Consider the following 26,618-nt stretch of genomic DNA (forward strand, 5'->3'; position numbering starts at 1 on the left):
ACACTGTAAGGAGAAAAAATGGGGCAACAGAATGTGGAGTTTTAGTGTATCTGTCCCTAGTTATATGGATCGAAGGGACAAGAGAAGCTAAAACAATACTACGACGAAAAGAAAAACCGGGGCCATAGATGTGGAGAGTTTTGAACCAGTTATGGTGTTCTCCCCCTAGTTGTAAGGATGAAGGGGGCCAAGAAGACTTGAATCAATACAGTAGGTTAATTTATAGTTCGTAGAGGAACCACATTTAGGAGCATACGGTTATATGCGAAAACTGGTCTTCAGTGGGAAAGCGGTGGGCGTGGCAAACGTACTACTAAAGCAAAGTCGTTTATGATCATACGACTCTATCGGTTTTCGTACAAGCTCTAAGATGAGGGGAAAGTTTTATTATTTCTCCAGTACACAGTAGTCACTTAGTCAAATGTTCTAGTGGACAACTGGATTTTAGGTTCTAAGAGGAATGAACTAGTGGTCTAGGCACTGGATCCATCAGAGCCATGTTTACATTTCAGCCTATTTTTAAAATCACCAGCTTCAAGTGTCACAGTAGAAGTAACTTATGAGGATCAAATTATAGAGACTGAAAGTTATGACCAATAATAAGTTGAGTGAGGAACAGTACTGTTTCAGACAAGAAGTTACAAAAGAAGCAACTTTGACCGTTAGATTGACACATGAAAGAGAAAAAAAGAAACTTAGATAGGGTTAATTACAAAAATGCAATCAAGATCTTACGAAATTATAGGACACTAATTACAAATTTATATTGGAATCAATCCCACCTTTAGTGTAGAAAACAACAAAACATTATTACTCAATATAGAGAGATCAGATAAGGTGTAAGACAGGAATTTGTTTTAACATCTAGTCTCTTTACTTTACAGAATAGTTAAAAGGAACACTTGTTAGTTGAAGATTCGTTAACATCTTAGAAATACAGTTGATTTAACACCTTCTAAAATATTCTACGAACAATTAGAAACACCAATGAACAATGTGTAATGCATGTTAGCGTCAAGAAAAAAGTGATGGCGTCAACAGACATCAACAATAAACATTTCTGTTGATTAAATAAAGTTTGAATAGGTATGTTCTTCTGTTACACTTGGGGTAACTAATTACAGAATACAGTAAACAGCGAATTATAAAAAACTGTAAGTACAACAAAGAGATCAAAAGATGAATAGAGAAATTGTTCTCAAACTGTCGGGCCCGGGAAGCGTCAGCAAAACGTTTCGACTTTCGTTTTCTTCAGCTAAGAATAACATTGACAACATTGTTTGTGTGTATGTGTGTGTGTGTGTGTCTATCTATCTATCTATCTATCAAGGTTTAAATGAATTAAATGCTTTTTTGCAGCGAAAACTATGATAGGCAAATTGCATTACAGAAAACAAAAGAGGGCGCAACTTAAGATTTGAGAAATAGAGTTAGATCAACATTCAGTGAAATGAAACATCTACTTATAAATTAATAAACTTACGCGTTTATCTAGCTGCTATTAAGCACAAAGCTACACAGTAGGTTAACTTTGTCCCCCATTCTTCCGGATACTGAAAATGATTAGGGCATGACATGGATATTGAGAAGAATTTTGAAGGTTATTTGGGCAGAGAAAGACAAATAACAATAAGATATATAGAACAGCTGGCTATACGAAAGAGTGGTGATAACCGTCACAAAAGAAAGGTAACATACATTGGTCATTTAATGTAACATACACATCATCAAAAATGTATTGATGGGACAAGATGACGTGGTGGATACAGGCGTAAAAAAATATTATCCAGATTTTCTTATTTTTTTTAAACTTATACCTATCGAGATATATAAAAAACATTCTGAGTTACATGATCTTAACATTTCACTTGTCGATTGTCCCGTGACGATTTTACAGAATATATGTGTATTATAACCATAAAATATTCAAACCATAAACCAAAACACATTAACATGGATTTGTTTTAAAATATGCTCCACATTTTTTAAAAGGGATGATTTTGTTTATTTATTTAATTTCACTATATATACTCTTCAAAAAAAGAAACGCAAAAGGCAAAATATTAGTCAAATTGTTAACAAGTTTATTCCGGGTAGTTCTGTATGACATGTGTGAAACTTTGCACATTCACTGCTGAACATCCAAAGTCTGCAAAGGCGAAGTCCGCGCTCACTAGGTGAAGTTTAACGTCACTCAACGTCAATAACGAATATGCCCCCCGTGAGCATCAATAACTGCTTGACATCTCCTGCCCATGAAAGCGATGAGATGACGAATCACATCCTGTGGAATGGCTGTCCACTCAGCCTGCAAAGCTGCTGCAAGCTGAGGTAGAGTCTGCGGTTGAGGTTGTCGCCGTCGCAGACGTCGGTCCAACTCGTCCCAAAGATGTTCGATGGTGTTTAAATCTGGTGATCTGGAGGGCCAGGGAAGAACGTTGATGTTGTGGTGTCTCAAGAAGACAGTGGTGAGTCGGGCTGTGTGAGGACGGGCGTTGTCATGTTGAAAAACGTCGTTGACGTTCACCATGATGGGTTGCACATGGGGCCTAAGAATCTCGTCGACGGTTGCGTACGGTCTGATCGGAAATTCTACGCAGCCCTGGTATGGTTGAGGCAGTAGACGTCGCAGTGGTGGTCCTATCCCGAAGGTGACGTAACCGGATGTTGCGATCTTGTGCGGGCGTGGTCACACGAGGTCTGCCAGATCGTGGACGGTCACAAGTTGATCCATGTTGTTGGCGACGATTCCATAGCCTTGTGATGGTGCTTGGGTGGACATTCACAGCTCTGGCAACATCTGATCGAGATTCGCCTGCTTCCAAGCGACTAATGGCGTTGTTGCGTTGTGCTTCAGTCAGTCTTGGCGTAACTGTATTGCTTGTCGGTGGCTTAACACTGAGCTATGGAAACCGAGAACCCGTCATTTTTATAGGGATTTTGCACATGTTGCACTTGCAGAACATGCAGATCTCTCAAACAAATTTATTGGACACGAATGCGTTTTGGCGAAAAATCCGATGTTTTCCTCCGTTTTCAATATGCACAACTTTTATTGTCATTATGGTCTGACAATCAGTGCCTTAACACGTGTAACATCACATACTCTGAGCTTGTAACGTTATTACACATATTTCTCTTTAAAATAACAAAAATATCCCTTTTGCGTTTCTTGTTTTGAAGAGTATATATTGTGGTTAATAGATAAGGTAAACACTTTATAGACAAAAAATATATATATATGATCAAGACAAACTGTTTATGAACAAGGCAAACAGTTTACAGCATATAGGCAAGGCAGACAGCTTTATGGCAAGGCAGACAACTTATAAGCAATGCAAACAGTTTATAGGCAAAGCAGACAGCTTATAGGCAAGACAGACACTTTATGAATTAGACAAGCAGTTTTCACAAGAGTGGAGGTTATTTACATCCAAGGTTATGTACGTCCGAGATTTAAAGTGGCTTTCTTAAAACATCTCAACCTCTACGATCGAGTTTTAAATGTGAGTTTTGGCAAATAAAGTGTTAGAACTGTACCTCAGAACGGCTGGTGTTAATAAGGAGTGAACAACGTTTCGACGTTTCTGGGTCATCTTCAGGTTAAGTTCATTTTTATTTCAAGTGGATTTCTCGTTACCAAGAAAGTGTCACAACAAGTTTAAAGGGAAGGCTCCAACGTAAATATTGTTTTTATGTTACTTCAGTACTTACAAATGCTCTAACAATAGTATGACCCCTAACAAATAATTCGTTTTGCAGTAGTTGTAATTTTTTATACTAATTGTGTATTATATCATCAAATAATTTTGTTTTAGCCTAAAATGTTTAACTAAGCCTTTTTCTATCATAGCTTTGTAAGGCTGAATTTTTTTCATTCTGGCTATTTTTATAGATATTTATATTTATAGATATTTCTTTTTATAGATATCCGGTCTTTAAAATCATTGATCCATTGTTGTAATTTAATTACATTTTGTTTATTTTTAAACAAATTTATGCTATATTGATGAGATGAATTAAACTAGAAATAGTTTAATTATTAATAGGCCATAACCTGGCTGTTGCGAAGAGGTTTTATCTTGCGAAAAAACTTTATTTGACTAATACAGAATTATTTCTATTTTGTCGGGGCTTACTTTGTTACTGTTATCCGGATTTATCTAGGTTAGAAAAATTCCAAGGGTTCTAATTATAATTATTCTCGTGGAATTACATTACGTAACTATTACATACAGAGCTAAGGCGATTCCATCATGTTCTAATCTTTTTTTTCTTTCTTATTATCTTCTCTATTCAATGCTGTTTTGTAGGAACTGATTGCGTGTTTTAAAGTAGCGTCACTTTAGGTTATCTGCTGTGGGCACCTCGGAGAATCGAACTCCAGATTTCAGCGTTGTAAGTAGGTTAATTCCCTGTTCCTAAAAACACATGTAAGGCGTTCAGAAGTTCCACTGATTGAAAGAGATTGCCAATGGTTACGATTCCTTGATAGCTATGCGTCATGTGTATTTATTGTGTAACTGATTTCTGGTGTCGTGTCACAATAGGCACACCGTAATATCTGCTGTATCATAAATAGTACTGTACGACGATTAGCGTTTATTATCTCGCTATTAAATATTCAGAGAACAACAAAGAGAATGTGAAATGGAATATAAACGGTTGACATGCTACATGACAAGAATTTGTTTTGTTTGTTGTCAAATACAATGCTACACAACAGGCTATCTGTGAGGCCCTAACCCATCAATAGACATTCCCAGCAACCAATTAGTAACTCTCATAGAATTAACCACGATGACGAAAAACTTCATGTTCAACAACCACAACTATATACAAACAAATGGCCTAAGCATGGGCAACCCAGTATCACCAGTTCTAGCCAATATTTTTATGACACAAGTCGAAATGCAAGCAGTTAACACATCATCACATCCACCATTATATTGGTACAGATATGTAGACGACACGATTGCGGGATTCACATGTACAGAACATACACTTAATTTTTTCAATCACATTAACGCTATACACCCCAACATTAACTTCACATGTGAACAGAAAGCAATTAAATATCATTTCTCAACCTCAAAATTGCAAGAACCGATACACAATTTAAAACAGAAATCCACCGAAAAATCACCCATACTGGACAATACATTCCTTGGGACTCGGCACATGAAACTAAACAAAAACTCAACATACTAAGAAACCAAATAAACACAGCCATAAAACTATGTTCACCTGATAAAATTAACGACGAATTAAACAAAATAAAACAATACTTCATCAACATCAATAAGTTTCCTCCACAAACCGTAGAAAACATTATACGCACACACCTAGACAGAAAGCAAAATCAACCAACAAAAGTAAATATATCTCACGAATCAAAAAATCACGAAACCATATACTGCTGCATATGACATTCCAATTAATGCCAAATTTATTCCAAAACCAAGCATAAAACTAAGGTCTATAATATGTAAAAACTACACTGACAAACACCACACCAACAGTTACCTATTTCTTTCTTTGTGAACCTGACGATGACCGAAGAAGGTCGAAACGTTGTTCGCTCCTCTTCATAAAACAAGTTTCTCAACCCATACCAGCCGTTTTTACATATATATTGGGTTTGTTTCTTTGTGTAAATAACATCGTTTGTATAAAGTACTTGTCATGGGTAACTCGTTTGTTTAACCTACTTGTTATGGATGACCTGTTTATGTAACTTACATGCCATGAATGATTCGTTTATTGAATCTACTTGTCATGGATCACTCGTTCATGTAACGTACTTATTATGGATGACTCGTTTGTTTAATTTACTTGTCATGGATGACCCGTTTGTGTAACGTACATATCGTGGGTGAGTGGTTTTTTTCTTCTTCTATGTTATCAGTATTTTAACCATATTGATCAACGAACTGGATAATTCAGAACCTGTTTTGCATACTTACTAAAGATGGGTGTTTTTTTTCTGTTAATTACTGGTTAATATTTCATCCGGCATCATACAACCAGATGAACTTAGAAAGTCTGTAAAGTGAGATGAACAGATAGGTGGTTAGTTCACTTCTCATCGTATGATGTGGCATCATTTATATTTTGTTCCTTTTGCTTCGTACTGTGAATTAGTTATTCGAATATCTTCGGGACGCCTCATTTCAGTCAAATTAATTTTTCTCAGCCTGCTTCGTATTTCTTTAAGCAGTTGCCAAAATCCACCTAAGAATGCTCTGTAACTTTTAAGAACGCGTGTATCGTCTTTCATGCTTCGTTGTAACACTTTAAGAAGCTTGTAGTACATTTCCGCTTCGCTTGTTGTTGTTCTTTTGTAAGATAATTTTTTTATACGTAATACAGTTTTGTTTTTTGTTATCACGCACGGGTTTATCAACCCTCGTCGACTACTTCAGAACAGTAATAGAAAGGCGCCTATTTCATCGATCAGGGGAAAAACAAAGAAAAAAAAATGTTGTCATAGCAACTGTCAACGTGGAAGGAATTATATCTTTCCATTAGGGATCGGATTGCTGCACAACGACAATGGATAGTATTAGTTGGTGGGCTCTGGCGCAGTGCTTAGGAAATCATTGCTGATGTTACAAAGGATAAAACCATTATTGTTATTATTTAATTTCCGTTTTAGATATTTCTAATTTCCCGGAATAAGTTAAAACTTTGAATGCTTTGAGCAAAATATTTTCTGTTTAAAAAAAAGGCAAAATTTCAAGCATTCAGTTTCGCTCGTTAAAACTGCTTTCATCAAAAAAACTTCTTACCAGTTTTCTAACTGTAACTGTGGAGAATGAGTTTTGAGTTTTATAAACTAATACGTTTCTTTCTTCTTACTATGTTAAAATTATCTGTGCGACTCTTATAACGCAGGCTTGTTTTGAACTGTTTTTCTTTGTAGAAATATTCTTAATTTCCATATGTATCCATCTAATTCATTAAAGGATAAAAATGTTAATCATTTCATATTTGTTTGTTACATTTTTATCAATTCGTGTTTCCACGTTTTTCTTTCACGTTTCAAGCCCCCACCAGTGGCACAGCTGTATGTCTCTGGACCTAAACGATAGAAATCGGGTTTCGATACCCGTGGTGAGCAGAGCACAGATAACCCATTGAGTAGATTTGTGATTAACTTTAAAACAAACGAATACTATATTGCCCCAAGTGGCACAACGGTATGTCTACTGACCTACAGCACTAGAAACCGGGTTTTGGTACCCGTGGTGGGCAGAACACGGATAGCCCATTGAGTAGCTTTGTGCTTAACTTTAAAACAAATAAATACTATACTGCCTCCAGTGGCATAGCGGTACGTATGCGGATCTACAACACATATTGTGCGGAATACAAGGAGCATACTAATGTTACGGGGGCTCTGAGTGGATGCCCTTCCAGGAAACTAGTAAAAAAAATTACTGCCATACGATTAAATATGAAATCACTTTTGTATGAAATATAGCTTAAACAGTTGTATGGCTGTTCACAAACATCCAATGAAAAGTTAACAAGTCATCATTCTGTTGTAGCACCGCATGGTGAGCTAGACTTAAGTTTGTGTAAATACATGTTTTATTACAGTAAAGGGCTGTACTATTTATATATACAGTAGCTGTTAATTGTTAAGTTATATAAGTAATTTAAACAACTCTGTACAACAATAGTAATATCATTGGTTATCATGTACGAACATGAATGCACTAATTATATAACATATTAGTATGTCCCACTTTTGTGGGGTGCTTTTGCACAAATAAACAAATAACCTGCATACAGTTTCCATGTATTGGATAGAGCTAGAGCACAAAAGAAATACCTGGAAAATTATTCCTGTTAATTCGTTGGTTATAAATATAGTTCTCATTACTGGAATTGACCTGGTCCAATGATGAATGTAACATGATAGATGCCGGATGGATCCGAAGCTAGAGCATTGATATAGTGCAGGTACACGTTCCGAACATTCAGCTGTTCTATTAACATTAGCTTTGCAGGTGTATTAGTGTGTGGGTGGGTGGGGGTGGGAAGGTACTGTTAACTGGAAATACCAAAGTATCATTTTCGTTATCACGTTATATGTAAATGTGTTTCCTTGTTAAAATGATCTTTTGTTCATTTCTGTGGATCTCTTAGCTTGGTCATGTAATCCACAATTTACTCCATATGACTTGTTAACATTTATTTTTGTCTGAACGTTTTTAGGTTATTATACCTTAAACATCAGTTAAACCCATCTCTTTCCTAGAGAATGAGAATGGTAATATAGTTTGATGATTAGAGCATCGATTCGCAATCTGCAAGGTCATAGGTTTGAATCCGCCCGCAATACATTTCGCCTTTCCAGACATGGAAATTCATAATATGATAGTTTGTTTGAAATTTCTCGCAAGGATAGAAGAAGGCTATCTGTGCTAGCCGTCTCTAATTTAGCAGTGTAAGACTAATGGAAAGGCAGCTACTCGTCACCACCCACCGTCAACGTTTGGGCTACTCTTTTACCAACGAATAGTGAGATTGACCGTTACATTATAACGCCCCCACGGCTGAAAAGGCGAACATGTTTGGTGTGACAGGAATTCGATTCCACGACCCTCTGATTACGAAGGCCCGGCATGGCCTTTAGTTGTAGGGGCGTTATAATATAACGGTCAATCCCACTATTCGTTGGTAAAAGAGTAGCCCAGGATTCAGCGGTGGGTGTTGATGACTAGCTGCCTTCCATCTTGTCTTACACTGCTAAATTAGGGATGGCTAGCGTAGATGGCCCTCGAGTAGCTTTGCGCGAATTTCAAAACAAACAATCCAACCTATCAGCTTGAACGTAGTGACACCTAGTGAACATATCCCTTATGTAACTTTGAGAAAATTTCCGAAACAAACGTTTCTCTTTTAAACTTTTTAAAAGTTTGTAGTTTGATGAAACTTTGTGGAATGTACGGCAACTGCCTGTTGTGGAGACACAAGTGTAGAGGACGACGTTTCGAAAGTCTTCCGCCTTTCGACTTCAGGTCAGTGTGTGTACAGGCGTTTTCGGTCTTTTATAGTGCCCTGGGGGATTGTGCAAAGCGTGTTGTACTCTGCCTAAACAATCTATCAAAATTTGTAGTTTATGTCTCTTACTGTAGTCGTTAATTGCCACGTGCGGTCCATCCTTAGACATTTCAGCATTTCGAAGTTTTTCATTTTGCGATAAGACTTAGACGAAACCAGCCAATTAGCATGCATTGTCGAACAATTTCTCCACTTCCACACATGCGCATATTTACACGAACTTACTTCGTGTCAGGTTCGAGAGATCGTTTTCGGGTGTGGCATCAGTTGTCAGGTGTAATGTGTAATATATCTTTCCAGGAACGCTAGCTTGCGCGTGCGTTATGTGATACACGAAACTCTTCTATATTGCATGGATATTTCTAGTTTATTGCAGTAAAAAAGAAAAAAAATAAAGAAAAGAAAGCTTCCTTTCTTTGTTACATCGAAAATACTATCATATTTCAGCCAGCCAGAGAAGGAGTAGGGTTTTAAAACGAACATTTTTGTCTGTTTGTCAGCCACTGCAGGATAATAGGAATACGCTTACGAACCATATGTAGAAAGATGAATTACGATAATATTTTTTTATAGAATGATTTCTCAGACCAGTTATATCTAGAATTATATATTAGGCTTAGACAGGACTTGAAGGGTAATTTTGTAAATAACATTTTTTTTGAGAAGTTGAGAATGTTATCAACATCCTTATTTTTATATCTTTATTATACATCATACATTATTTTACACCATTACTATACGTTATACATCATACATCATTATACATATTATACATCATACATTATTTTACACCATTACTATACGTTATACATCATACATCATTATACATATTATACATCATACATCATTATACATATTATACATCATACATCATTATACATATTATACATCATACATTATTTTACACCATTACTATACGTTATACATCATACATCATTATACATATTATACATCATACATCATTATACATATTATACATCATCACAGTGTCACGCTGTTTTTGATTTTTGAAATTACAATACTTTGGGTTAACGAGAAATATCATGCATGAACTGTGAAGATGTACATTTATTTTTGCATGTTTAATTACGATCGTAGGTAGACTCGACCAATCACGAAGCTAAAAGCAGTTGTCTTATTGGCATTATTTTCTGAGAATAATTTTCGTGTTATAGCAAAAACATTGTAAGTTCCAAATATTCTATAATCGTTTCGTACGGTGCTTACATCTGTAAGTGCCCTAAGGAGACTAAGTGGTATGTTTGAAGGCTTACGACGCTAAAACTTCGGATTTCGATATTCACGGAGACTCGTCGTAGTCTGGTGGTTGAGGCGCTCGACCTGTACTCTGAGAGTCGCGAGCTCGAATCCATATCACACCAAACATGCTCGACCTTTCAGTCGTGGGAACGTTACAATGCGACGGTCAATCTCACTGTTCACTGGTAAAACAGTAACCCAAGAGTTGGCAGTGGGTGGTGATGAATAGCTGCTTTCTCTTTGGTCTTACACTGCTAAATTAGGGATAGCTAGCGCAGGTAGCCCTCTTGTATCTTTGCGCGAAATTCAAAAACAAATAAATAGTCGATACTCACGGTAAGCACAACAGATATGACCTGTTCTGTACCTTCGTGTTTAATACCAAAACATAACAAAAAAAACGAAAAAACCTGAAAGTGTGTGTGTTTTCTTATAGCAAAGCCATATCGGGCTATCTGCTGAGTCCACCGATGGGAATCGAACTCCTGATTTTAACGTTGTAAATCTGTAGACTTACCTTTTTACTAGCGGGGGAGAAACCTGAAAGTAAATGAAGACTGTGTGTGTGGGTGTTTGCGCACATTCACATGAGGCCGTCTGTGCTTGGCTGCCTCAAATTATGAACTAATACACTGACGACAAGACAGCTAGCTAACTGCGCTCACAATCCTCTCTTTAGGTTACTCTTGTACGACCAAATACAAGACCGTTTGACCGTTACTCTCATAACGTACTAAAGGCCTTAAAGTACATAGTAAGTTTTTTCAGCAACCGGACACAAGCCATGAATTCCGAATTGACAGCCAAGACACGTTAACAACTGTACAATCCCAAGATCCAAAACGAATATAACTGTTTGTTTCGTTTTTCATTCACAGACTTCCACGCAATTGAGTTAATAGTTTATTTAAAATCCGTGTTAATTCTCTAGAATCAAATTATTTCTACTGAAATATTCTATTTTCATATGTTTAGAAAACTGATTAGTTCCTTTATATCATCAGAATCTCGCACAGCTGTTCCAGAGTGATGATTGGATGCTATTCAAACACATTGTTGTGTCAGAAGCTGTTATCACTGACACTGTTTATCGTGTTATTCGTATTACTGACACTCTGTTTATCGTGTTATTTTTATTACTGACACTGTTTATCGTGTTATTCTTATTACTGACACCCTGTCATGTTATTCTTATTACTAACACCGTTTATCGTGTTATTCTTATTACTGACACTGTTTATCCTGTTATTCTTGTTACTCACACTGTTTATCGTGTTATTCTTATTACTGACACTTTTTATCGTGTTATTCTTATTACTGACATTATTTATCGTGTTATTCTTATTACTGACACTCTGTTTATCGTGTTATTCTTATTACTGACACTGTTTATCGTGTTATTATTATTACTGACACTCTTTTTATTGTGTTATTCTTTGAAACATAGTTTCTTAGATAAAATACTGTTATGACTGAATATTTAGTGTGTGTCATGTTGTCAATCACTGACACAGTGTTATATGACACGTTTTCATTCAGATACACAATGTGTTTACACGCACATTGTTGTTTCTCACGTTGGTATTGGATAACTTTATCATATGTTTTGTTGTTTTTAGAGATAACCCATATTTTTATATAACGTGTTATATTATTATGTGTAGTTAAAGGATTGTAATGGTTCACTTATATGTTCTCTTTTGATTTTCATACGTTATGGTTGGGGTATGTTCTGTTTTGTCTCTTGCAGTCATGTTTCAGACACTGCGATTTTTTGTCTACTGCCGTCATGTTTCAGACATTGCGATTTTTTGTCTCCTGCTGTTATCTTTGAGACACCGTGGCATTCTGTCTCCTGCTGTCATATTTGAGACATTGCGATTTTCTGTTTCCTGCTATCATGTTTGAGACACAGTGACTTTCTGTCTCCTGCTGTCATGTTTGAGACACTGACTTTCTGTCTCCTGCTATCATGTTTCAGACACTGTAACTTTCTGTCTCATGTGATATTTCAGAAACTGTGATTCTCTGCTCTGTCTTATGCTGTGATACTTTAGAAACTGTGATTCTCTGCTCTGTCTTATGTTGTGATACTTCTGAAACTGTGATTCTCTGCTCCATCTTATGTTGTGATACTTCAGAAACTGTGATTCTCTGCTTCATCTTATGTTGTGATACTTCAGAAACTGTGATTCTCTCCTCTTTCTTATGTTGCGATACTTCAGAAACTGTGATTCTCTGCTCTGTCTTATGTTGCGATACTTCAGAAACTGTGATTCTCCGCTCTGTCTTATGTTGTGACACTTCAACAACTGTGATTCTTTGCTCTGTCTTATATATGGATATACCTACTGAGGTTACACCTTATGCTACTTTGAATTCATCACAAGGAGTTATTTTATTGTTGAGAGGGATTTGAAGAACATCCCAGAGTCAGAGATTCTTGCTGGTTTCTCCACCCAAGGAGTTTCTGCAGTGAGGCGTATCTCAGTTGCAAAGATGGAATTACGATACCGACCAGTGTTCTCCTTCTGACATTTACATCACCACGTGCACCTGCAACCACCAAGGCAGGTTATCTTAATTGCAGGGCATGACTATACATTCCAAACCCTCTTCTATGTTTCCAGTGTCAGAGGTTCGCCTATTCAAAGACGTCATGTCGTGGATCCTTGACGTGTGCTCGTTGTGGTGTCAAGGACCACGACGTCAATGAGTGTGAAACGGACACTCATTGCGTCAAGTTAAATGGCTCTCACCCGTCCTACTTTTGTTCTTGCTCTAAACTCGAAAGTTGCTGCCCACCACTTCATCTTCAGATGTATGCTGCTGCACTTCATTTCACTTCTACGGTGGGAGTGCAAACGGATGTCTCTGTGACTTCAAAAGAATCATTCTTAAACCAAATGAAAAATCTTTTGACCTCCATAGTCAAAAAAGTTTATGAATTAACATTAACGCCCGTCTCTATCCCTAACATACATTCCAGCAAACCCTAAGAGCCACTTCTTTTGGTTCTGGATACATCTTCTTCTTCCACCCCAAGATTCAAAACGATCATTCGTTTACGTCCTCAGTCACTGGAATCCTCCTTCAACAGCAAATACCTATCCAATCGACCCAGGGCAGGATCTATGGAGGTCGATAGATCCCCTCGAATAAAGACAGCAAAGAAAAAAAGACGTGGTCGTAAACAGAATGGTTCTCCGTCCAGTTCACCTGCACATAAATAAAAATGGCCACCTTGATACAATGGAACTGTTGAGGTTTACGTTTTAATCTGGATGACATCAAAACACTGATTGCTTCTTACCATTCTGTGTGTCTTTCCTTACAGGAAACATTTCTGAAACCTATCGATACAGTCACCTTTCGGCGGTTTTCTTTGTACAGAAATGACAGGCTGTGTGATTGACAAGTGCATGGAGGGGTGGCACTGTTTGTTTATCAGCATGTGCCTACCCTGTCTTTGCCGCTCGACACACCCTTGAAGGTCGTAGCCATCCGTGTTTCCTTGGGTCATATTATCACTGTTTGTTCTCTCAACCTTCCATCTGGAGATAACTATGATCGATCAGACCTTAATGCTCTTATTGAACAGTTGTTATCTCCCTTTTTAATCCTGGGGGATTTTAATGGACATCATCCCCTTTGAGGAAGTGCTGATATTGATAGGAGTGGTCGTTCTGTAGAACATATGCTCTCAGATCATAACCTTTCTCTTTTCAATACTGGTTCTTATACTTATTTTCATGCACCAAGTCAGTCCTTTACTGTTATTGATTTCTCAGTTTGCTCCCCTTCATTATTCTCCCTCTTTTTATGGAGGGTTGACAGTAATCCACTAGGCAGTGATCATTTTCCTATGATTTTGAGAGAGACTGGCCGTGGTCGATGCCACCCAACCCGTGTCTGTCGGTGGAAGGTAGATCACGCAAACTGGCCCTCTTTCACTGCTCACGCAGAACTTGATCCTGCTATCGTCTGTAAACCATCAATAGAAGACTGTATTACACAAGCAGCTGCTCAATGTATTCCTAAAACCTCGACAAGTTTTCCACAATATCCATGTTCGTGGTGGAATCCTGCCTTCCATATGGACGGAAGGATAAAAAATGGGCCTGGGATACTTTTCATAAGTATCCCATATTCTTGCACCGCATCGATTTCCATCAGACCCGTGCACATGCTCAGTGGGTAAGACGTCAACGTCAGAAGGAATCTTGGAATAAGTTCACAAGCAACATATCTTCTACCACCAGTTTAAAAATCATATGGGACAAGATTCGAAAGATCAGTGGACAACATAATTCTGTCTCCTTCTCGATCTTCTTCTCTGATGGCCAAGAAGTAGCTGATACCTGAAGCATTGCCGATACTCTAGGTGAAAGCTTTTGCCAGGTATCTAGCATTTCTTCCTCTTCTTCCACCTTCTTAGCCGCCAATACTTGTTCAGAACGATCACCTCTTTCCTATCCAGCTGATTGTCTCTATGACTATAATCGTCCCTTTACATTGGTGGAACTCAAACTTGCCTTTCATCGGTCTGGCAGTTCATCCTTTGGACCTGATGATGTACACTATGAAATGCTGTGCCATCTCTCTCCTGCGTCTCTTGTTATTCTTCTGATTGTTTTTAACCGGATCTGGCCGGAGAGTGTTTTTCCTGATGCCTGGCGCTAGGCTATTGTCCTACCTGTCTCTAAGCACGGGAAGGATCCCAAGATTCCTTCAAACTACCGTCCGATTACTTTGACAATTTGTCTCTGTAAGACCTTAGATAGGATGGTTAATGCTCCTCTTGTTTGGTTTCTCAAATCAAACAACCTCATATCGCCCACTCAGTGTTGATTCCGACTACAGCGCTCCACCATGGACTACCTTATTTGACTTGAAACGTCAATCAGAGAAGCCTTTTTCAAACGACAACATCGTATATCAATATTCTTTGATTGATATTTAGTAGGGTTATGATACAACATGGAGGTATGGAATTTTGCGATACCTCCGTATATATGTGTTAAGTGGCCGTTTACTCATTTTTATTAAACAATTTTTAATGGACAGGAGATTTCAAGTTTCTATGGGTTCGACACTTCCCATTCTATTTCTACAGGAACTTGTAGTCTCTCAGGGCTGTGTTTTGAGTGTCACACTTTTCAGTATAAAAATCAATGCCATCACTGAACAACTCCTTCTCACTGTTGCAAATGGGCTTTATGTCGACGACTTTCACATCTCATGTCAGTCGTCGAACATGAGGTATATTGAGCGGAAGCTACAGGCTACCCTCAATCGTTTACTGAAGTGGACCACAGTAAACAGCTTTATCTTCTCTCTTTCTAAAACCGTTTGTATGTACTTTTGCCGCCAACGGGGTATTTACCCTGAACTTGAACTCCTTATTGGTGATGTTGTGCTGCCTGTGGTACCTGAGACAAAGTTCTTGGGACTTATCTTTGACTGCAAACTGACCATTATTCCATACATAAGGCAGCTAAGAGTCAAATTACAACAGCACTGAACATCCTCCGAGTCCTCTCTTCCACCACTTGAGGAGCGGATCGATGTTCTGTGCTAAAGATATATCGTGCTCTTATTTGATCAAAACTCGATTATGGATCACTGGTCTACTACTCTGCCAGGGCCTTGGCCTTAAAGATGCTGGATTCCATTCATCATCAAGGACTTCGGCTCTGCACTGGGACTTTCCAAACTTCCCCAGTTCAGAACTCATACATAGAGTCTCATGAACCTTCTTTGCACCTTCGCCTTCTGCAACTGTCTTTACTATACGCTTCGAAACTTCGTTCCTTACCAAAGCATCCCACCTGTGGTTGTGTTTTCCTTCCTCTGTGGACCATACCTTTTCAGAACAGACCATCTTCCATTGGTCCTTTTGGCCTTCGTATCCAGACGCAGTTGGATGAATTGGGTCTGTCCTTGGATAATATTGCTCTATCCACTGGTCAGCCCACCCCATGAAGGCTTTTTACACTCCCCAAATATGACCTATCTTTAAGCCATCTAAGAAAAGTAGACACTCCTGACTGGAATTATCATCTATTATTTGCTGAACATCTTTAGAACCATCATTCCATTCCTATTTATACAGATGGTTTAAATTCAGGTTAATGTGTGGGCTCTGTCATGGTTTGTTGTGGTTTGATGGTCGCGTGCAGAATCCTCTCTACAGTTTCTGTGTTCACTGCTGAACTGTACGCCATTTTTCTTGCTCTAGAACATGTAGAAGCTGAGCAGTACTCAAACTACACTATTTATACTGACTCGCTTAGTTCTCTACTGACCCTGGAATCGCTTCACATTAGTTCACACCCTGTTCTTGCCGATATTCAAAATCGACTGGCCCGTTTCTCTTTAACATCTACTTTTATCCAGTTTTTTTGGATACCGGGCTACGTTGGTATTCGCTGGAACGAGCTCGCCGACACCGCAGCTAATTTTATTTGCCCTGACACTATGACTGCTGTGCCTGTTCCATACATGGACTATGATCCTGTATTCAAGGCTTGGCTTTGTGCCAACTGGCAGTCAACTTGGAGTGAGCAACGTGAAAACAAGCTTTTCCAAATAAAACCCTGTATTGGAATTTGACCGTTTTACTTCTGTAAGAATCGGAAAGAGGAAGTTGTTCTAACTAGACTACGAATTGGTCACAGTTTTTAACTCATCGTTTTCTTTTATCTGGAACTGATGCACCAATGTGTAGTCTGTGTAACACTCTGGTCACAATAAGCCACATTTTACTGTCTTGTCGTCGTTATGACTTCAAACGACGGCACCATTTTAAACATGTTCTGTCCCAAGGTTTATCTATAACGTTAGACAGTGTTATTGGCGATGGTGACACTGTTCACGTTACAAACGTTTTCAGTTTTTTAAAGGCCATTAATCTTTTTAATGTGATTTAATTTTTTTAATTTATACATTAGACCTTTTTTTAAATGTGATTCCCTTTTAAAAATAAAAGTCCATCTAGTTCGTTTTGAAATTAGAAAATGGCCATAACGTCAAATAACTCGGAACCAGGACTTGAAAGGCCAACTTCAGATGACTAACGATGGTTTTGTACTTACCTGTTAGTCTTCCTGGTGAGTTATGATAATTACAATTATGCTACAGAAAGTTCTTTACAATTTGTATTACTGTAGTTTTTCTCTTACCGCTGTAGACTAGATGTAAACATTGGTTTTAATGCTATTTATGTTTTTTTTAAACCTTTGTTTTACCTTATTTTCCTTTTATGAATTTTACTTAATTTACTTTAATTTTAACTTTTTACCAGATGTCTCTTGTAAACAATCTGCATACAAACACTGTTATGCAGCAGATAGCCTAGCTGCTTTGTGCCATAAAACAACAAATCAACCAACCAACCAACTGTATTATGTTTCTTGTCACAATGAAAGACTTATTACTGTGTATTCCTACTTACATACAAACACTGTTATCACTGAAACACGTTTCCAGTCACATATAAACACTGTAACCTCTCTGTAACATGTTTCTTGTTACACAGAGGCACTGTTATTACTTTGTATCATATTCCTAGTTACATACCAACATTGTTCGTACTCTGTATCATGTTCTTAGTCAAATACAAACACTGTTATTACTCTGTAACATGTTCCTAGTTACATAAAGACACTGTTAGTACTTTATATCATATTCCAAGTTACATACAAACATTGTTATCACTGAAACACGTTTCCAGTCATATGTAAACACTGTAACCTCTCTGTAACATGTTTCTTGTTACACAGAGGCACTGTTATTACTTTGTATCATATTCCTAGTTACATACCAACATTGTTCGTACTCTGTATCATGTTCTTAGTCAAATACAAATACTGTTATTACTCTGTAACATGTTCCTAGTTACATAAAGACACTGTTAGTACTTTGTATCATATTCCTAGTTACATACAAACATTGTTAGTACTCTGTATCATGTTGTTAGTCACATACAAAGACTATTATTACTCTGTAACATATTCCTAGTTACATACAAGTACTGATATTACACTGAATCATGTTCCTAGTTGCATAGATACACTGTTATTGCAGTGTATTACGTTCCTAGTTGCATGGATACACTGTTATTACTCTTTATCATGTTCCTATTTACATACAACCAATTAGAAACCCTCATAGAATTCACCACGACGAAGACAAACTTCATGTTCAACAACCACTATTATGTACAGACAAATGGCCTAAGCATGGGCAATCTAGTGTCACCAGTTCTAGCCAATATTTTTATGACACAAGTTGAAACACAAGCAATTAACACAGCATTACATCCACCATTATATTGGTACAGATATGTAGACGACACGATTGCGGGATTCATATGTACAGAATACACACTTAATTTTTTCAATCACATTAACGCTATACACCCCAACATTAACTTCACATGTGAACAGAAAGCAATCAAATATAATTTCTTAACCTCAAAATTACAAGAACCGATACACAATTTAAAACAGAAATTCACCGAAAAATCACCGACACTTGACTATACATTCCTTGGAACTCAGCACATGAAACTAAACAAAAACTCAACATACTAAGAAACCAAATACACAGCCATAAAACTATGCTCACCAGATAAAATTAACGACGAATTAGACAAAATAAAACAATACTTCATCAACATCAATAAGCTTCCTCCACAAACCGTCGAAAAACATTATACGCACACATCTAGACAAAAAGCAAAATCAACTAACAAATGTAAATATATTCCACGATTTAAAAAATCACGAAACCATATACTGCTGCATACCGTATATTCCTGAGATCATCAGAAAAATAACCAACATTTGGCAAAAACTAGTAACAAAATATGACATTCCAGCTAATGCCACATTTATTCAAAGACCAGGCATAAAACTAAGGTCTATACTCTGTAAAAACTACACTGACAAACACCACACCAACATTATTTATAAAATACGATGTGATAACTGCTACATACAAGCATTGTTAGTATTTTGTATCATGTCCCTAGTTCCATACAAACACTGTTATTACTTTGTATGATGTTCCTAGTTACATACAAACAACGTTGTCACTCTGTATAATGTTACTAGTTACATACAAACAACGCTGTTACTCTGTATCATGTTACTAGTTATATACAAACATTGTTATTACCTTGTATCATGTCCCTAGTCACGTACAAACACTGTTCTTAGTTACATACAAACACTGTTATTTCGTTGTACCATGTTCCTTGTTACATACAAACATTGTCATTACTTTGTGTCATGTTCTAAGTCACATACAAACATTGTTAGTACTCTGTATCATGTTCTTAGTTAACTTTAAACACTGTTAGTACTCTGTATCATGTTCCATGTATATACAGACAGTGTAAAAGCTTCATGACACGTTTCTCTCTAATGTATAAATGTGTGGTTCAGATTCATATTGCAAACATTATTTGTGGAGATAATTAGTTAAGTAAGATGGCAATTAAGTTTATGTTGTAGAAATTAATGCTTAAGTTGATGATAGTGGAGATTATTTATAATTAAATATCGGTTGAACAGTTATTGTTATGCGCATAGGTACACAATGGGATATTTCTATAGTGTCCACCACGGGGATCAAACCCTGATTTGTAGTGTTGTAAGCACACAGATTTGCCGTTGAGCCACTGGGCCCTTGGCTGTTTGATTCTGTTTGCTTGTAATAAAGAACAAAGCTACACAATGGATTATCTGTACTCTGCCCACCATGGAGTAATTGGTATAACAAGCATTGATTTCATTCTAAATACCCCATTGTAAAGTAAATGGTGCAAAAAATAAAAAAAATTAAAATTATGTTCAAACAGTGTTTCTAAAGAACATTTCATTCGATTAAGAAAATACTTTAATCTTTGCAATTTGGATATTTTCGCGTTTATCGCTGAGTCATAATACCGACGTTTCGGTATGTGGATTTGAGTCAGTATATAGTGATGTACGTTAAATTTGTATTGTAGAGGCTGTGAATCCAATTTACTGTTGCAGACATATTTCGTATTTATATGTTTTTGTAGAGAGTGAGAGTCTAGTTTATCATTGTAGACACCTTTCAAATTAATTGACGCCAGTATAGGGAGTGAATCCAATTTATAGTTGTAATAGTTGAAAAACGTTTTCGTTTGTATCCATATTTTGTATTATAATATCTGTTGTTGTATTTCCAGATATTAAGATTATTAAAACATTATTTGCTGTGAAGCGTTAGTGTAGAAACTTAAAAAACAATTCAATCCTTGTTGTAGACAGTTTTAGACATTGCTGTAAATAGTTTTTGTATATAAATCTAGAATCTAGAGAGTAGCATATTTTTGTAGACGACACTAAGCCATTGGTTCAATGTATTTTCTAATTCATTGTTTTATTTTGAGATGCTATTGTAATTTTTTAAAAGTTTGACGTAAGCCTAATTTAACTGAGAACTTGTCTTCAACATATCTTAGTTTTCTAACGACTAAAGGTTTTTGGTTTGTTGTGAATTACGCGCAAAGCTACACGACTCTTATCTGCGCTAGTCGTTCCTAATTTTGCAGTTGTAAACTAGAGGGAACGCATCTAGCGGTCACCACAAACACTTTGGCTACCAACGAATAGTGGGATTGACTGTACCATTATAACGCCCCCACGGATGAAAGGACGAGTATGTTTGGTGGGATTCAAATCCGCGACCTTCAAATTACGAGTCGAGTGCCATAACCACCTAACCATGCCGGACCACTAGATTAGAGAAAAACTGTAGATAACTTTGACATTGATTTACTGACAACCTTTAATGATTTTTAACCTTGTCTGAGTCCTCGATAGAAACCAACTCCAAATATCATTTTAGCAGGAATGAACCTTTTCACCGTTTTCATTCCTCCATGAGCCCGGGCATGGCCAGGTGGTTATTGCGCTTGACTCGTAAACTGAGGGCAGCGGGTTCGAATCCTCGTCACGTCAAACATGCTCGCCCTTTCAACCGTGGGGTCGTTATAAATGGACACTTAGCTGGTAAATTAAAGACAGCTGGTGCAGATAGTCCTCGTGTAGCTTTGCGGGCTATAAACAAACAAGCAATATTTTAGCATAACTCAGACGCTCAACAATTACTTTTGAAGTTGGGGGGTAGAGATAAACCAAAGTGTAACACAATTAACTTTTATAAAGTTTATGAAGTAGTTTAACTTGATAGATTAATTTAAACTTTCCTTTTACTGGGGTAAAATACATTTGTTTGTGATGTATATTACACGCCATCATGAATAGAAGCGTGTTGAAAATGCTATAAATTATAATTTTTTATGTATAAATTTATATTGATTTTCATATAGCTACCACGATTTACTGAAAGTAATTATGAATTCATTGAAAGCAATTTACTTTCTAAAGATTTGTGCAGGAAAAAATAACACGTCATAGAACAATACGTTCGGGTGGATTTCAACACCTTTTAACTTTGTTTTGTTTGTTCCAGGTTGCTTCTTCAGCCGTCTGGTTTGTGAAAAAAGAAGAATTTTGTTATGATGGTAAGTTATACGAAAACCTCTGATAATAAAACTATGCATAGAACGAATTTTTTTCAGTGATTCGGTTGTAAATCTTAAAAAAGTATATGTGATATTCCTTAAAGATATCCCCCCTAGTGACACAGCGGAATGTTTTGCAACGCTAGAAACCGGTTTTCGATGCCCGTGGTGGGCAGAGCACAGGTATCCCACTGTGTAGATTTGTACTTAATTTCAAGCAAACACACCTATAGAATGGGAAGTTTTATCCGTTGGTTTCCGTGTTTGTTTTAGATGTTCACGGAGTATAAAGAATCTTTTTTTGTTTGTTTGTTTGTTTGTTTTGAATTTTCGCACAAAGCTACTCGAGGGCTATCTGTGCTAGCCGTCCCTAATTTAGCAGTGTAAGACTAGAGGGAAGGCAGCTAGTCATCACCATCCACCGCCAACTCTTGGGCTACTCTTTTACCAACGAAAAGTGGGATTGACCGTCACATTATAACGCCCCCACGGCTGGGAGGGCGAGCATGTTTAGCGCTACTCGGATGCGAACCCGCGACCCTTATAAAGAATCACGAAGAGGTTGGCTAAAGTATTTATTTAACCTATTAATTTCTTTGAGAACACAAATTATTATTTTGATACATAAAGGAACTAAAACTGTGGTTGTAATCAACCAATAAAATCTTCTGATTTTATGACGTTTTAAAAGTTACTTTTAACAGCGACCTCAGTGGATAACTATGGACTTTGAAGATGTACAAATATTTGTCGAGTAACGAGTTTACAATTGTTTTCCGTTTTAAAACTTTATTTCCACAAATAATTAAGCAAACCGAAGTTTTACTTCGAAACATCTTTAATATTTAATGGCAGATGAAGTCGTCCAAAACTATTCCCATGTTTGTTTGTTTTGGAATTTCGCGCAAAGCTACACGATGGCTATCTGCGCTAGCCGTCCCTAATTTAGCAGTGTAAGACTAGAGGGAAGGCAGCTAGTCATCACCACCCACCGCCAACTCTTGGGCTACTCTTTTACCAACGATTAGTGGGATTGACCGTTACATTATAACGTCCCCACGGCTGAAAGGGCGAGCATGTTTGGTGCGACGGGGATGCGAACTCGCGACCCTCAGATTACGAGTCGCACGCCTTAACACGCTTGGCCATGCCGGGCCTTTTGAAGCCAACAGATAGGGATCATAAAATGTAAAGAAACAAAGACAGAGATGCTGTATACATTATAGTCTTAGACTACAAATTTTTATTTTGGCTTCACGTTGTTACCTAGAATTGCATATTGTGAAGTCAAAATCGTGAGTTGTAGTTTGGGTAAATAATGTCTACAGTATCTCTGTCTTGGTGTTTTTTACTTTTTTATTGTCCCTATTTGCAGGTTTTAAAAATTCCACTTTTGTATTTATCTTGATTGCTCAACTAAAGGCAAATGATCACTCTATATGTTATCTAACTTTATGTATTGTAATGATAATAAACATTGCTTGTAGCTAGTTTATAAGGTTCATGATGATTTACTGTGTCTATTAACTAGATGATCGCAATGGTAGTTAAAGCTGGAGCTTATCATGGCGATTTGCTGGAAACTACAATGAGTGTTTACAGTTTCTGTGTAACGAAATTATATAATGAATGCATAGCAATTGGCAAATAAATGCCTAGACCAGGGGTCACCAAACCTTTTTCACAGGGGGCCAGATTACTTGGGGAATGGGAAGCGGGTGCCGCAAGATCATTATGTTCAATACACATAAGCTAGAACGAAAGCTCTGTAAAAGACTTAACACTAAGTTAGGATGCTACATTAGCCATGTGGGAGTAGCATGTAATACACACATATAATAAGAAACAAACAGAAATACAACCAACATTTTTATTTACCAAAAGGTTATCAAAGAAGGTGACATTAGCAAAAACAATTGCCACATCGCACATAATGAGTACATATCTGAATTTCACTAAGCAGCAAAAAAGTTAGTGAGATTTACGAAATTAGCATATGGCTTTCAAAATATCTTCAATGTTTGGTTTTTAATTGTTGCATCCAATGATTAGAATTGCTTTCAAATGTTCATTAGTCAACCTTGATCGATGTACCGACTTCACATACTTCATTTTTGAAAATGCTTGTTCACAAACATAAGTTGTTCCAAACACTGATGCCATACCAGATGCGAACTGCTTCAGCTTTGGAAAATCATCTTCAGGTATGCAGCTGTAAAATTCAATAAGTTGCTCCTCTCTGTGTTTTACTTTCAACAAATCATTTCATTGCAAATCGATGACCTCCAGCTGAAGTTCCACTGGCACGTCATCAATGACACAATCAAAAGGATTCTGAAAAAGGAGAATGTCACTTTCGATTCTGTCGAGATCCGAAAATCTCTCTAAAAATGCTTATTTAAATCATCAATAATCTTTTTCTGAAACTCCAGGTTGACATCTTCTGTGATTCCAGCATGAAACTCATTGAAACACTGAAAATGACAGAGGTTTTCTCCTTCCAAATGTGCTTCAAACAACGACAGCTTTCTCCGAAGTACTTTGATGATTCTATAGAGATCACAGACAAGGTTATTCTTCCCCTGAAGTTTCAAGTTCAATTCATTCATGTGGGATGTGATGTCAACCAAAAATGACAACTTTGACAACCAGGTTGGATCCAACAGAAGTGGATCGGCTCTATATATCTCCATGAAAATATATCTATTTCTCTTCTCAGCTTATAAAAACGAGACAAGATTTTACTGCAGCTGAGTAACCTTACCGCCGTGTGATAAGGAAAGTCATAGAAATCCGAATCAATTTCTTCAAGAAATGCCTTGAACTGGCGATGATTAAGTGCATGACCCCGAATGAAGTTCACTGCAGAAATGACTGGTTTCAGTTCGCAAGAAATATCTAAGTTTTTTCCACAGAGTGCTTGCTGATGTATGATGCAGTGTATGAACAGAGCGCTTGGGAGTTAAAGATCTTCCAACTGTTTCCTGATCAGCCCCACCAGACCCTTCTTTACTCCATCCATGTTTTTTTCTCCATCAACTGTTACACCTATAAGCTGATTCCACTGAAGGTTATAGTCTTGTGAAAATTAACTACACGAATGAACACGAGAAGTTGTGACGTACGCCAGAGATTAGTGGACTCATCCAGTGTCAGAGAATACTATAGGAAGTTTCTAGCTTTTTGACGTATCTGTAATGCGATGTTTTCTCCAAGTTCTTCTGCTCTCCGTACAACTGAAGTTGCTGAAAGGTTGATACTTTCAAAGAAATCGGCTTTTCAGGACACAGCTCATTTGCTGCTCTCATCATACACTCTTTGATGAAGTTGCTGTCAGTGAAAGGTTTTCCTCGCTCTGCCATCCTATGCACCATTTTGTAACTTGTACGAGTGACAGATTCATTTTCAGCAAACATTCTCGTGAAGAGATTATTTTGAGATTCAAAAACACGTTTCATGGATTCAAATTTCTCAGAACAGAACTTTCCTGAAACTTTCAAATATGTTGATAGATGTTTTGTTTCATAGTGACGCCGAATACTGTACTCTTTCAAAACGGCAACACTTTCGGTGCATATCACACAAGTAACTTTCTGGTTTTTTGTTTCCACAAAGAAGTACTTTTCTCCCCATTCTTCATTGAAAGCACGACACTCAGAGTCCACTTTTTTTCTTTTAAAAGCAGCCATAACGATGGTTGATAAAAAACAGGATCTGAAAATGAAAAACACAGAATGCTGTGAGAAAAGTATTGCAAGAACGCACAAACAAAATATATTGAAACGTACATTTGTCAAGACACTTACCTAAGAACGAGTTACGAAAAGCGCATAACCCGACTACTAAGAGAAATGAGCCTGCTGAAGCGATAACCCTAAGCCGCTGAATTTACAAGACGAGTCGATAGGACGAGGGTTAAGTCTGTACTTGTTTTCGAAATCCTAATGCTTTCATAGCTACGTGACTTGATATGAATAAACGGGCAACAAGGACGAAAGAAGAATTTTCCTATTGGCTCAAAATTAGCGTGACAGCCTTGTTTCTTTTTATCATAACGTCTTGTGTTTGCCAGCTTAAAGCGACCATCGGTGTGATTTAATTTGTTATGATAGTCGGACATTTGATGAAATGCCACTTTTTATTTCCAAGCGGCTAGCTGCTGGCGGGACGGACAAAATGACCTCGAGGGCCGTATACGGCCCGCGGGCTGTAATTCGGTGACCACTGACCTAGACTAAGACATAACTCCTAGTATGCGCGTATATAATTTTCCAGTAGAAAAGCAGTCTTTTCAAACAAATCATATACGTCTAAAACACCCCTTTAAATATACCTTCGTGGCTTTTAAAGTAATTATTTTACAAATAAAACTTCATACTATGTGTACTGATTATTATTATTTTTGTTTACTTTTTCACTTCATACGTAATACATCGGTTGGTTTCCTAAAGACAACGATTATATAGTGTACAAAACATCTAACTTCATCTGTTATTGAATAATCATTTCTGTTTTACTCTGTATGTAAGGTTTCTTAAAGGAACGCCATATATTTGTCAAAAGGGGGTAATGATAACATAATTTGCGCTATAATCATGATTTATATTTTTTGCTTATGTACGATATAATATAAAAGATACAGCTTGACCTTTGAACACCCCTACGACCTCCGCAGTACCTTGTTTAGTATCTTATTCTTCAAAAGGTTTGGGTGCAA

The 26,618-nt window shown here is 37.2% G+C and overlaps 1 protein-coding gene across 1 annotated transcript in view; it reads left to right on the plus strand.

Annotated features, from left to right (window-relative positions):
- LOC143252551 (receptor-type tyrosine-protein phosphatase N2-like) overlaps window positions 1-26,618 on the plus strand; it is a 116,996-nt gene that overhangs the window by 39,552 nt on the left and 50,826 nt on the right. The window contains exon 2 of the mRNA XM_076504883.1: window positions 21,850-21,901. Within this exon, the coding sequence (XP_076360998.1) occupies window positions 21,850-21,901 (52 nt within the window). The remainder of the gene's footprint in view (window positions 1-21,849; window positions 21,902-26,618) is intronic.

This window comes from Tachypleus tridentatus, chromosome 6 (genome assembly GCF_004210375.1).
Source record: "Tachypleus tridentatus isolate NWPU-2018 chromosome 6, ASM421037v1, whole genome shotgun sequence".
Classification (NCBI taxonomy): domain Eukaryota; kingdom Metazoa; phylum Arthropoda; class Merostomata; order Xiphosura; family Limulidae; genus Tachypleus; species Tachypleus tridentatus.